Genomic DNA, 13,504 nt, shown 5'->3' on the forward strand with positions numbered 1-13,504 from the left:
GAACCAAAAAATTATGAAAGAACAAACATAAATGTGGTTTAATAATTTTAACTTCCGCCGCTGCGCCGCGCTGGTCGCACTGTGATTGGCGCAATGCGTGAAGTATTCCTGCAGTCTTGTAGGCGCTATACGTTTCACGCCAACCGCTCCCGACCGCACTGTGTTTGGCACAATGGGTGAAGTATTCATGCAGTCTTGTAGGCGTAATATGTGCTACATGCTGATCGCCGCGCCGAGCGTTTGTCTTTTTCATCTCAAGTTCTCGTTATCATTCATCTCTGCGTTGAGCTCCAGGCCAAATTGTGTGTTTAGTTCCTCTCTTCACTCTACTAATTAAACATGCTATTTCTTGTATCAGCGGAAAACGACAAAATTAGAAATTACTATACTCTCAGGAAAGAGAGATTTCGTCCCCTTTTTCGAATCCGTTTTTTTTATACCTACATTTAAAAAAATTGCAAAATTTGCCGCCCACTAAATTTGCCGCCGTGGGCCGCGGCCCATGTGGCCATCCCCTTAACCCGGCCCTGGTTTCTAATAACCGCATGCTTATAGTTTTTGTTACGGAGAATATGAGTAATGAAAATGAGTGCTCCTTCAATTTATTTAGATATGCAATTTCAGTTGCTCTGGAGTTGAAATAATTGTATCACAAAACTAGATCACTCAGAGCAGATTTTACCATAGGATGAACGCAGTGTGCAGCGGCAGACTGTATTTACCATCATAAAGAGAATTAATGATAGTAAATTCGTCAACCCAACTTGCTGTTTAGCATCAATATAATGCTCTGAGTAGGAAAGTGCCATTTTCCCCTTTTTTTATTGGACCTTTTGCGGCTAAAAATCTTGTTTCAATCTTGTTTGAGAACCCTGTTTTTTTACACACATTTTCTTTTTCAAAATTGATTAGCTTCTACTTAATTAAGATAACAGATGATATTTTGTCTGTCGCGGTTTTGACGCAAAGGGTGAAAGGGTGAATTGACTTGGCAAATGGACTGGCCACACATTTCAGCTTGGGATCACAGCATTGGAAATCCTGTAAACGGAATAGCTTTTCTAGAACGCATGCAATAAATTTATGCAATAGAGGAACTTTAAGTATTTTCAGGGCGGAATTATCTCGAATCTATACAGATAAGTAGTTCAAACGTTCTATATTTGAAGTTCAAATATATCAAAATCCTAATATGACCAATAAAACTCAGAAAAAAAGCTAGGAAAAACAAACTGTAATTCGAGGAAAACTATACCAGAGAGATTCGCATTGCCTTTTAGTATACATGTAGTTTTAAACGAGTTCCAAATAATGGATGGTTTATTATTGAATATGCAAGTACTAACATTTGTTATACGTTATTTTTGGTATTTGCCAAACCAAGCATTCAATTCAAAGTGAGTGAATGTAGGGATCCAACATCTAAAAAATCTTCACACCATCATATAATATATTAATATTGTTTGTTTCCTGGTAGCTTTCTTGGCCAAGGGTGACTACAACGTGTTCCAAGTTGATTGGGGCGAGCTATCAGCCGTACCCTGGTACTTTTCGGCAAAACGAGCTACGGTTCCTGTCGGTCAGCACACAGCCTCTCTCATCGATTACCTTTCGATGACGAAAAGAGGCCGAGCGGGCGATTTTCATCTCGTCGGATTCAGTTTGGGTGCGCACGCTGCTGGAATAGCTGCGCAAAATGTCCAGACGGGCAATGTCTATAGAATTACCGGTAAAAATTTAACAACACTTGGAGTGGGGAATTAGATTCTTGCATTATGAATGCATCTCGGAATCGGGTTCAGCGTACAGTTTTATACATCGAGACAAGTAAATTGGAAATATTTTTATCAAACAGAACTATGTGCAGGTGAGAAATATGGGTGTGCTCTAGAAAGCTGCATAAGAAACAATGTAAAAGTGGGCGTGATTCCTTTTGAAGAATTGGGAAAGCGGGATTTTAAATTCAGGAAAGAGAACTATATGCCAACTGAATGCGGGATTCATGAGACGCGGGCATGGCACGAGAGCGTTGTGGACAGAGCTCATGAGTTGAAGAGCTCCGACCCAACATCTCCTCCTCGTGTCTCGGATCTATCATTGCCGCTGACGTCACTGGCGTTTTATTATCCTCATTCACTCTTACGGCCAGAGAGCTAACGAGCACACCCCATATATCTCACCTCCACATGAATCTATTTGATAGAAATACGTCTAATTGAGAGTCATAAACTCTCTCCAAAGTCTTACACGAAATTTTTGATTGATCGAATTATGTATACGCCCGAAAAATATTTTGTATGAAAGGGCTATATTCGATCCAATATAGTTTTTTACTTACTTAGCTCTTCAATGTTGATGTCTGATTGAAAAATAATCGCAAACGTAGTTTTTAAATAGAGCCGTTCTTAAAATCCTGAAAACATTCCCAGGGTCCAATTTTTGGCAGCTTTCGTAGACCAAAATAATGCAGAAAACTTCACGGAAATTCCCACCGTTCCCCAACTATATTGACAACTGATTCCTCCAAAATTATAGTTTTATTTAGTGCCTAGATCTTTACATTCTGATGGTTGTAAGTTGGAATTTCTCAGTCAACGTGCGTTAAAAATCAGCTTAAAGCTGAAAGTCTCAATGAGATTTATTGAATTGAGATTTTAAGCTTTATTCTGATTTTTGGCTAAAAATTCCAACTTACCGTCTATATGACTCGTGCGTCTACACAGCAATCAGTTACTAATGATCGTGTCCACCAGGTTTGGATCCTGCTCAAGTGATGTACGGGAGCACGGGAGTGGAGGAGAGGCTTGACCAACAAGATGCTCGAATAGTTGAGATCGTCCACACCTCGGGGGGCTACCTTGGGTACCAGGACCCTCTCGGCACTCGCGATTTTTACCCCAACGGAGGCAGCTGGCCCCAGCCTGGGTGCACTTACGACTTTGCATGTACGTGAAACTCTAATTGTAAAACTGTCTCGATCAGAAACTCACAATTCATACGCTTTCCTAAGTAGGGGCAGAGAGATTAACCCTCTATGGCATGAATTAATTTTGGATCTCAGATTCTCGGGGATTTTAATCTACTTTGTATCTTGCATGAAAAAGTAGAGTACCGAATTTGTTTTCAAAATTTTAAAGTTAAGGGAATCAAAGTTTCAAATAAAGAAAAAACTAATGAAGTTCTGCGAAATCAGGGGAAAAATTCAATTTTTAAAAACCCTGAAAATACGTCGTTACGAATTCGTAACGCTATGCCATGAAGGGTTAAATTAGCTTCGCATCAATAGTCCAAGTACCAGAGAAATGCAAATACGTGCGGAGGGAACGTCTTGAGAACAGTCGCCGACTGTTCACTGCCTACAACACAATGGTGCACTGAGAGGCAAAATCGTCATCCGGCTGACTCTGCGTACAGATTTTATACAGCACGTCATTTTTTTCCCCTTTTCGTTAAATGTGCCGCTATGCAGGATAGGAAGTATGTACCTAGAATACATATTGCAAAAAGGAGCTTATATCTATAATATCTATATCTACAGTGTCATCCTTAAAAAATCTAGCTGCATAGAGAAACAATTGGCACATAAATTACGTCTAAAATGAGCCAGAAATAGTGACTCCTCATTGCAACTGTTGTTCAGGTCCGAGACAAGCACAAGCCCCTTGTTAGAGAATGGGCTGCATTTTGCAGTAGGGAGCTATTTTTTTGACTCATAGAGAGAATCTGGAAAGGGGAACTGAAGTCACACATGTTGTCTCTAAAATGAGCCAGAAATATATGTTCTTCATTGCCAAATATTGGCCATATGTTAAGAGTGACTCCCTTCAATACACATAGTGATTGGTCGAAAGAGCCCCTGCATCCGTCGAGGACGCAATAATCTATACACAGGTAGAATCGAGTGTTCTACCGCGTGTAAGGCGTCAACAATAATGTGAGGTTTTATCTAAGCTCTGCAAACATTTTGCTTTTTTCATTTTTTTTTTTTTTTTAGTTTTAATTTCCTTAGTATAGGTTTAAAAGTCTCCGATGCTCATTATACTCGTGTAGCAAAAACAAAACAAAATAAATTGAATGAGCACATAGAGAAGTAAAAAAAATCTGCACTAAAAACCGTGTAATTTTCCGCATACTGTATCGTGGATTAATGCAGCCGGCCTATTTACATTTAACGCAATTTAAACTGTCGCATTCTTACCAAGATTTGATTCCTTAGTTCACGAATACAGTTGAATTTTTCAAGTGTTGCGGCCAATATGGAAAACTGCATTTACGGTTCACGAGACTTAGTTTTTTTTTGTGGTAACCAAAGCTAAAATCTGATTCTGAATTATAGCAAAGTTTCTAGGTGGCTTAATGACAGCAAAATTATCATAAATATCACAAGAATCAAATTCGAAATTCAAGAAATCTCTACGTTCATTACTTCAAAATCATTACCCAATGACCTAAATCAAATCCTCGCACTTTAGCAAAGGATTCCTCATTCCATCCAATGTTGACAGAACAGAATACATATTACTAAATTAATGGAACTCTAGACGACATATGAATTAGAGCACACCACTGCGAGTATTCTTTTAAAAATATCACGTGGAAAACGAATCCTACGACGGGAAGTCTGAAAAACAACTCCTTAACAAGATATAGGTGTTTTCAAATAACATCGGATACCTAAATGTCAAACATACAAATGACGCCATTTGTATAATCTAACTTCCATTTGATCTGTGTTTAAAAAGACCTGTTAATATTTCATTCAGGAGTTCATTTCCGAACTTCCCGTTATGTGAATCGTTTTCTATGTAAAATTTTGAAGAGATTTCTTTTACCCGAACCTTGTCTAGTGGCCCTTTGCAGGCAAATCACTTAAAATCAATATTTTTGCTGCTACGTAATTTATAAATTCACCAACCTCCGTCATAAGGAACTGACGTTTTGCGGAATCCCCTCTTATTTTACAGCCGTATGTAGTCACCGAAGAGCTTATTATTACTTTGGAGAGGCAGTCAAGGACGAGCGAGGCTTCACAGCTGTCCCATGCCCCAACTACGATGAGTTCGAAGCAGGACATTGTCCCAACTCTTCTGCAGTCGTCATTCTCGGGGAAAATCCCTCTCCAGAGTAAGTTCACACACGCACTTTTTCATGTCGTGAATTTATTTTGATAAGTCTGCTGCCCGAAGGAATAGGCAACTAATTAGTAATTTGATAGGTAAAATTGCACAAAAATCACATCAGAAGTGTTTAAAATAGTTCGACGCACGCTCTTCGCATTCCGTATCGCGCATTTTTAAATTGACTGCATTGCGTGGGATTTTTTTCTTGGTTGTTGGCGATCGAGCTCATTCAGAGAGAAATGGACCACATTCAGCAGAAAGGAACCAAGCCAGATCAGTTATTGCCTTTAACTGGGCAGTTTTAATTTTTTACAAGAGAACATTTGCGCGGATTCCTTTGAAAATTTTAAAGCATTTAGCTTCGTACTGTACAGTAGACTTTGGACTATCCGGATTAATTGGTGCCGGGCCCGATCCGGATGAAAAAGAAATCCGGATAATAATTGTAAACAAAAACACCACCAACCAACACCACAGTATTCTTATTATGTATACATAACACGAATTTAAAAGATTAACGCCAAACTGAACGACTCAATGGTGATTGTGAATGGTAGCCAACAACGATAAATTACAATACAACGATTAAAGCGCGAAATGCGTGAAGTATTCATGCAGTCTTGTAGCCGCTAATGTGCGTTTTAGGCTAACTAACAAACTGCACTGCGTTTGGCGTAATGCGAGAAGTATTTATGCAATCTAGTAGGCGCTAATGCGTTCCACGCCAACCTCACTGTTTGGCGCTAATGCGTTCCACGACGACCTCACTGTTTGGCGCAATGCGTGCAGTATTCCTTCAGCCTTGCGGGCGCCAATATGCCTTGCGATCGCTTCTCCGCGGATCCGCTCACTTATCGGAATGCGTACGTAGTTACATGGTTGCAAAATCGATCCGGATAATCCAGAGTCCGGATAATACGAAGCCGGATAATCCAGAGTCTACTGTATGTAGAAAATCCTCTGTTTGCAAAAAAATCATTACAACCCTTTTCATGTAAAAAATTAAGTTATCCAATTGCATTTTGCAATAGCTGATGTGGTTTGGTTCCTTTCTGCTTAACGTGGTCCAGATTTGCTCGTGAAGCAACTACAAACCAAGAGAGACCTTTTCATTGGTATCATGGCAATAATGGAAATTTTTACTTTCCAAATACTAACTTTCAAGTGCTGATCTGCCTTATTGTTTTAAGTAATTCGCACAGAAAACAAGCCGGTCCGATGAACTTATTTGGTGCACTGCATCATCCGTAGCTCATCTGTCATGGATGAGGGTATCAACTGTCGACAAGAGAGGCTGCTGCTCTGCTGCTGTCTTATACTTGTCCATAAGGACTTTTTGATTTCCTGAATGCAAAAGTCTCAACTCTCGTGGAGAAATTGCTAAAAAACCGCTCTCAGTCTCTGAGAAAAAAAAAAAAAAAAAAAAAAAAAAAAAAAAAAAAAAAAAAAAAAAAAAACTTATCTAGATTAACAAGTTACATTTCTCTCATACTGGTTTTAAACCTGCCTTGCGTATGACATCTAAAACTTTTGATTTTGCCTTTTTATCTGAAAATTGAGAAAAAAATGCCATTAAACGACAAAAATCTTACATTGGTAAGATCGTATCATGATAAAATTTGGAGAGGTTTGAGAGTTTGTCTGTTTATTTATATTAGGTTTTCTGCTAGCAGGGCCTTCCGGTGGTAAAAAGAGATCAGATAAAATTTTAAGCTAAAGGTTAGACTTGTTTCCTATCTGAAAGAATATATATGCAGAAATATTGATACATGACAACTGATATACGCGGTTTTGAAGTTGGATAAGTACATAAACAGTCTGTCTTGGATACCTTTCCCGAACATCGACGTTTCTTAACATCATGCCATTGTGAGACTAGGGATAACAGTAATCGATTCAAATCATTTCAACTCAAGGCGTTCCAAAATTTCCTCATTTACCTATCAATTTATTTGTTAAGAAGCTATTATTAGATATTTTGAAAAAAGCTCTCGTGCAATTTTTTAATAACTAACGATCAAAGTAGTGATGTAATTGAAAAAAACTCTATTTGTTTTTGAGTTTTTAAAATTTTGACCAGGTCCTGCAAGTTTTAAAGGAAGAGTGAAGGCATTTGATTTTTTTAAAATTATATTTTTTCACTCTCAAGAGGTCAAACTCGGTCAAAATTCTCACCTGAAAGGTAATCCAGTTTGAACGGATTTTTCAATTATTCACTGCTCGATATGAGCCTTACAAGGAACATTTTAGACACTTGCACTGAGAAGTTCTATAGGGGTTCTTTTTTTTCAACATTCTGACTGAACAGAAAATGAATTACCTACATTTCCTTTCTTACTAACTCGGCGAGTGTGAAAGCGGAAACAATACCGAAGGAAGATAGGCAGGTAAATACCATTATCAGAAAGCAGTGTCGATCACATTGTCACTGACTAATGCGAATTTTATGCTAATTTTATTCAAAGATACGCTACATACCTAAAGCGTTTATATCTAAGTAATTCCCGATTATTTTTCTTTTTTAGCTACTTCGGCACTTTCTTCTTAGATACGAACCCCGAGCCACCGTTTGGGAGAGTGCAAAGCCTACCTCGAAAAAAGAAGAAGAATGAAACGGAGGAAATTTGAAACCCGGCGTGAAGAGAGCTTACCTAACTCAGGAAGAAGACATATTTATTCGAGTTTAATTTTAATCAGTTATTTGGGTCACCATGAAAAAATGCCGGAAATTAACTAACAATACAATTTTTTCAGACAAAACAAGAGCGTGTTTTAATTCTGAAACCTTAATTTTCTCTCGACGTTCAACACTCCCATGACAATTTACAAATATGTTGATGTTTTTGGTCACAGCATGAGTGTGATTGTAAAAACTAGTAGAATATATTTAATTATTATTAAGTAGCAAAAGTATGTGCCATGATATTTTTTGTTTATTTATAACCACAAAAGTATAATGCGAAGCACAATCACAATTTTTTTCATTTTTTTAAAAACAAGTTCGCTCTTCTCTCTTAAATGCTGAAATAGCCAAATCAATTAAGAAGGAGAAACCAACTTCATGATGAGGTCATAGAGTTTTCCCCAGCAATCTCATGAGCACACACCAAACAACTAAACTCAGTTGCCAAAAAACTTAGTACTTTTCTGTTAGGCTCGATCCTAAAGTATTGCAGTTAATTAAAATAAAAACATGTCGGCAAAATATTTTCTTTATGAGAAAAAAAGAAACTATACTACAAGCAGATCCCTTTCCCTAAGAAACGTGGTTCCTTGTTGCTTATTGCGCGATTCTAGCACGAATCTCTAAAATTACAGTAATTGCCTCTTACAAATTAATTAGGTATACATGTTGCAATCGGAAACTACTTTTTTTGGCTCATATTAGAAACAACATAAGTGCCTTCAGTTTTCCAATGCAGATAGGTGCCTTTATGGATTTACTACAATTATTACCTCTTTATTGCAAAATACAGTCCTTTAATATATGAATTGCTGCATCTGGGATTACCTATGTTTGGTGTATCAATAACGGAGGCAGAATGCAATGGAGGCTTTCATTTTCACGCTAGCAGACGAGTTTCAAACAGCTTTTCCCTCATTATTACCTGTTGTGTCATAAAACGTTACTGGAGGATTCGACCGGAACCAAAAGTCAGCACGGAAAAAACCATTACAATTGCAAAAAGCCACCATGAGTGAGCATATAAATCAATTATAGACGATAATGACGTAAAAAAGATGAAAAAGTATACCGAAACACGCATATTGTTGAATAAGGTTTAATCGCTTGGATGCATTTCTGGCTCAGCCCATCTTCAGCAAGCACTTAAAACGAAACACAGAAACAAGTTTATCACAGTAAAGAATTGTCACAATGCATGATGGAGAAAAATATCGAGAGGCAAAGCGAACTAAGAACTTGGGAACTGGTCAAAAATGAAAAAATGTTAAAAAATGTTAAAAATGTTTAAAAAGCAGTGGAAATAACTGATAGAATTAGCAGAAAAATATAGTAAACAAAATTAAGTAAAGAGTGAAAGACGCTAATTATAAATAGGGCATGGCTACCTACCGCAGCTAGGCAACCAGTAATACAGAGAAGACCAGACAAGCTTTAGTGACAAGCTGAAGATGGGCTGAGCCCGAAATGCATCCAAGCCATTAAACCTTATTCAACAATATGCGTGTTTCGCTATACTTTTTCATCTTCTTCATGTTTATCATAACAGCACGCGAGATGCGCTTTTCCAGATAATGACGTACTGTATGAGCATCCGACGTAAGTAATGACGAAAATTTAAAGTTTGTTTTCCAATCGCGTGTTTCAAAACTGTTATTAGCCATGTGCTTGCCCGAAAAATAATTCAATTACGGAAGACTTTGCAGAGTTGCCATATCCTCCGAGCGAGAAAACTTCTTCAATGTCAGGAGAAATGGGGAAAAGTGAAGTTTTTCACAAATTTATAGCACTAGTGCGTCACCAGTGGTAATTTGAATGCTCACACAGATGGCCGATGATCGGCAATTAACTCAACGCTCAGGCTGTACGGATTTATGTTTACGGGACAACAAAATAAGAGTAAAAACAATTTATAAGATCGAACCATTGTATCGCAATTTTTCAGATGTCTTAATAATATTTTATATAATAAAAATGCCACTAAAAAAAGGAAAGTTAAGTCTAATATTCTCAGCACGACTGAGGCTCGCAAAAATATGTCAGATTGAAATTTAAAAATATATCACGATCGACCGCATGATTGTATTTTTCAAAATAACAGGACTATTTAAAAAACTTTTTTCAAACACATAAAAAGTAAAACAAAGGGACGCCCTTTGACCGTTACGTGGCCTAATTCTTGAAGATCGCCTCGCATTTTAAGGGCTTTCTTGGGTCATATTAAACAAATTTCTGAAAATATTTTCTGAAAATAAATGCAAAAGTCCTTAAAATCAACCCTGCATATATTTGAAACAAACTGTAAATAAAAATTATAGATATAATACAATTCGGAAAGTCGGGAAGATTATAAATGTAAGTATATAAGTATATAAGTATGAATCGTTATGCTATCTTCGTCGTAGAATCTACATATATTTCAGGTGAACCTCAGCATATTAACGGGGAAGCGGTGAGATAAAGGATTAATTGGACTGCATTTTACAATTTGGAGCTACAAATTCTGGCTCATCTCAAAAAAACACTTATGTGCATAGGGAATGGCACATACGTTGTTTTTATACCGGGATAGAATTTATAGTTCCTAATTGCAAAATGTAGTCCAATTTTAGTATATGTCTCACGCCTTTGAAGCAAACACCAGGTAAGACTGGGTTCATGAGGTAGATTTAGGGGATTCGTTTCCCAATGATTTACTTTTTCATGTTTTAAATTGTACTTAAAGAAATCGAAGACAATTTTGGAGTGATCCAAACTGATACTTTCAATAAAAGAACTAAATGATATAAAAATCGGTAAGAATTTTGTTAACAACTCAGATGCAACAATATACAAATAAGATCTCCTCGGTAACTTATAAAATACTGATGGGAAGAGGAATGATTAGACGGAGAAGTAAGTGAAAAGCCCTGAAAAATTGTCCTGAATGCTTCAAAGTATTCAATGTTGACCAATCAATGGGATCCCAAGTCATGTGAACGCCAGATAAAGTTGTGAAGAAAGTGCCTGGCTCTGCTGCTATAAGTGTATAAATGCGTAAATTATTTGAAAAGAACATGACCAAGACAGGTCTTTGTCCTCTCATTTCCTTGGTTTAGAAGCATTTAGATACAACCACCGTTATTGTATTTACAGGAAAATAATTTAGAAAATGAATGGCATAGCATTTGGTTTTATTATAATATAAAAATAAAAAAATACTGACATATATTTACGAGGGTGAATATCCTTTCAAAATGTGTCTACATCCTTCCTATCATACATTACCCTTTCTTTTATCATTGTAACTCTTCGTCATTCCTTTTTATGTATTCCTTTTAATTGGAGCTTTAAAAGCTAGGAATTTCGTCTATTCACCACCGTGCCATCAATATTTATATGGAAATTCTTCATTTATGTATATCTGAATCGGTTGTTTTCAAAAGGGAACAAAGCCGTCTTTGCATGAGCCTTGGCTTTGCATGAAAGGACTGCTGTCTGCGACTCATCGAGATTTGGACCTGTTCTCTTTGGAAAACAACTGATTCATATTGGTTCGTGTGGCATAGCCAGTTTTTCATGGGAGCGATCGCGGTCTTGGTTACAAATTTCCCGGGGGAGGGGGGTCATAGGTTAACATGTTTTAAAAATTACGGAAATTGATGTTCCCTAGAGGAATTTTGTGGTCATGGGGGGGGGGGGGGGTTCAAACACCCTAAGTCACTCTCTCCTCCCCCGGCCACGCAACTGCTGGTTTCAACTTCCGTCTGCTCACCGATGGTCGATATAACTCGAATGCTCGTTCACTGTGCGACGTCAGATTTGCGTGAACGATAGCTTGGAAGGTGGCAAACCGGGCGTTAAGTGGACACATATTTCTCGCGCGGCCAGCTGCGCAGCCAGAGCTTTGAAAATGTCGCGCGCTGATCACGGTACATAACCTCCGGTTTTTCACATTTCGCTTTCCGTTCTCTTTGATTCTCATTCCCGGCTCGTCCCTCATTCTTCGGCGGTGAGCTAATCTTTGATCCTCGCGGATGTGATAGTGCGGATTTAGTTTTCCCCCCGTTACTTTTGGTTCTTTTACTTTTCAAAGCTCGCCGCTTGCCACTCAACCTGAACCGCCGGACTACTTAAAGCTATTAATGGCCCTACCGTTGTTTAAAATAATCATTGGTAAGTTATTAAAGAAAAAGGCAGTGTGAATTTTCATTGCAAGAGCATGCTAAAGTTTCTTTACGGTGTTCGTAAATTAGTGTTCCAAAATCGGAGGGATGACCTGAAAAAGAAAGAAAGAAAGAAAAAAAACCCCTTAAAACTTAGGGGACTATTTCTTGTAGAAATATGTCGTCAAATTTGGAGTAAAATTGAATTTTTGACGAAAAAAATTCTACACATAGTGATTGAAAGAGTACTAATTGCTATCGCTTTAGTTCATTACTGGACATGTATGTAAAGCTGCTTCAAAATGCAACAATATTCAGCTTCAAGTCAAACATAGAGTAGTTTTATTACTTAAAATTCCGTTTCTTCAACTGCAATTCCTAACCCTGTAAGAACAGGCTTAGAGGGGCATTTCATCAAGGGAGTCATGGGTGCTCCCCCTGCACCCAAAGGAAAAGCAGAGGAGCCTCGCCGGAAAAATTTTGAAAATTGAAATATCAATGAGACGCACTTCTGAAAAGTTTTTACCAAAATATTTTGATGGTAATTTGTCTCGGACTGTGCTCCATGAACACTTATCAAATACTCCAATCCCCTTTCTTATTAGCAATTTCTAGAGGAGAGTGCGTTGCTTTGTATCGATATATATAATTTTAAGCTTTTAAAATACAACAATTTTACGTGTTTTATTCAAATCATAAAAATATGCGTAAGAACCATCTCACCTGTTATTTTCCTCTAAAGGCCGAGATATTTTTCCTCTTCGCCTTTAACTGGTTGAATTTTTACGAAGCTGGCATACTTTTTAGCCGTGCAAAAATGAAGTAAATTAAGAATTACTTGAACGAAATAGGTACTGCTAAGAATATTTTAGACCGCCAAAACGTCTGTTGTCTACACTATTCATGAGTGTTTGGGGAGATATTATGTAAAAAAGTATGCCGACGCACTATATCGCAAATGGTAGAAAGTTGTTAATCCCTTATTGTTGATATTTGAGAGGTGTAGTATTTACATTAGCCTCGCTTCTTGCCGCGCTCTGTTATGACTCCAATCTCGTTTTGTATTTCTGTTCTTGTCTCTTTTCCATTCTACCTCCTTCCTGCAGTGCATCTCATACCACTAATTTTCCATTTCAAGTCGCCTTTCAGAACTTAATGTCCGATAAATGAAAAGAAAAATAAGAAAAAGTCTCAAAATTGGCTTAAGGCAAATCAGTATCCCAAACCACACCGAGAAAAAAGATAGGTAGCATTTACCATTCCTTCCCGCTGTATTTTACACAGCGTGAATTCAAAGTCGATTCTGCCAGAGGAATGGTTACCTGTACCAGTATGTAGTATGTTTACCTTTCCTCTGGCAGCATTGACTCTGAATTGACGCTGTGTAAAATACAGCGTGACGGAATGGTAAATTCTACAAATCTTTTTTCTCGGTGCATGGTTGACGAAAAAAGTATTTGCCCACTGAAATTGAGAATTCAATAACCTCTGCTTGCACTGAGAAAAAATACTTGAATTTGTCATCAAGAAAATTAATTACTTTTTGAATCGCCAAT

General features: G+C 37.6%; 1 protein-coding gene across 1 annotated transcript in view; it reads left to right on the forward strand.

Moving 5' to 3' along the window:
- Positions 1–1,477: 1,477 nt before the first annotated feature.
- The window catches only part of LOC140223825 (uncharacterized), a gene marked incomplete at its 5' end in the record, with an annotated part of 32,478 nt that continues 20,451 nt past the window's right edge, over positions 1,478–13,504 (forward strand). Inside the window, 4 exon segments of the mRNA XM_072306000.1 lie at positions 1,478–1,729; positions 2,754–2,945; positions 4,965–5,124; positions 9,353–9,402. Of these exon segments, the coding sequence (XP_072162101.1) occupies positions 1,478–1,729; positions 2,754–2,945; positions 4,965–5,124; positions 9,353–9,402 (654 nt within the window).

The sequence above is a fragment of the Bemisia tabaci genome, unplaced genomic scaffold, assembly GCF_918797505.1.
Source record: "Bemisia tabaci unplaced genomic scaffold, PGI_BMITA_v3".
In the NCBI taxonomy this organism is placed as follows: Eukaryota; Metazoa; Arthropoda; class Insecta; order Hemiptera; family Aleyrodidae; genus Bemisia; species Bemisia tabaci.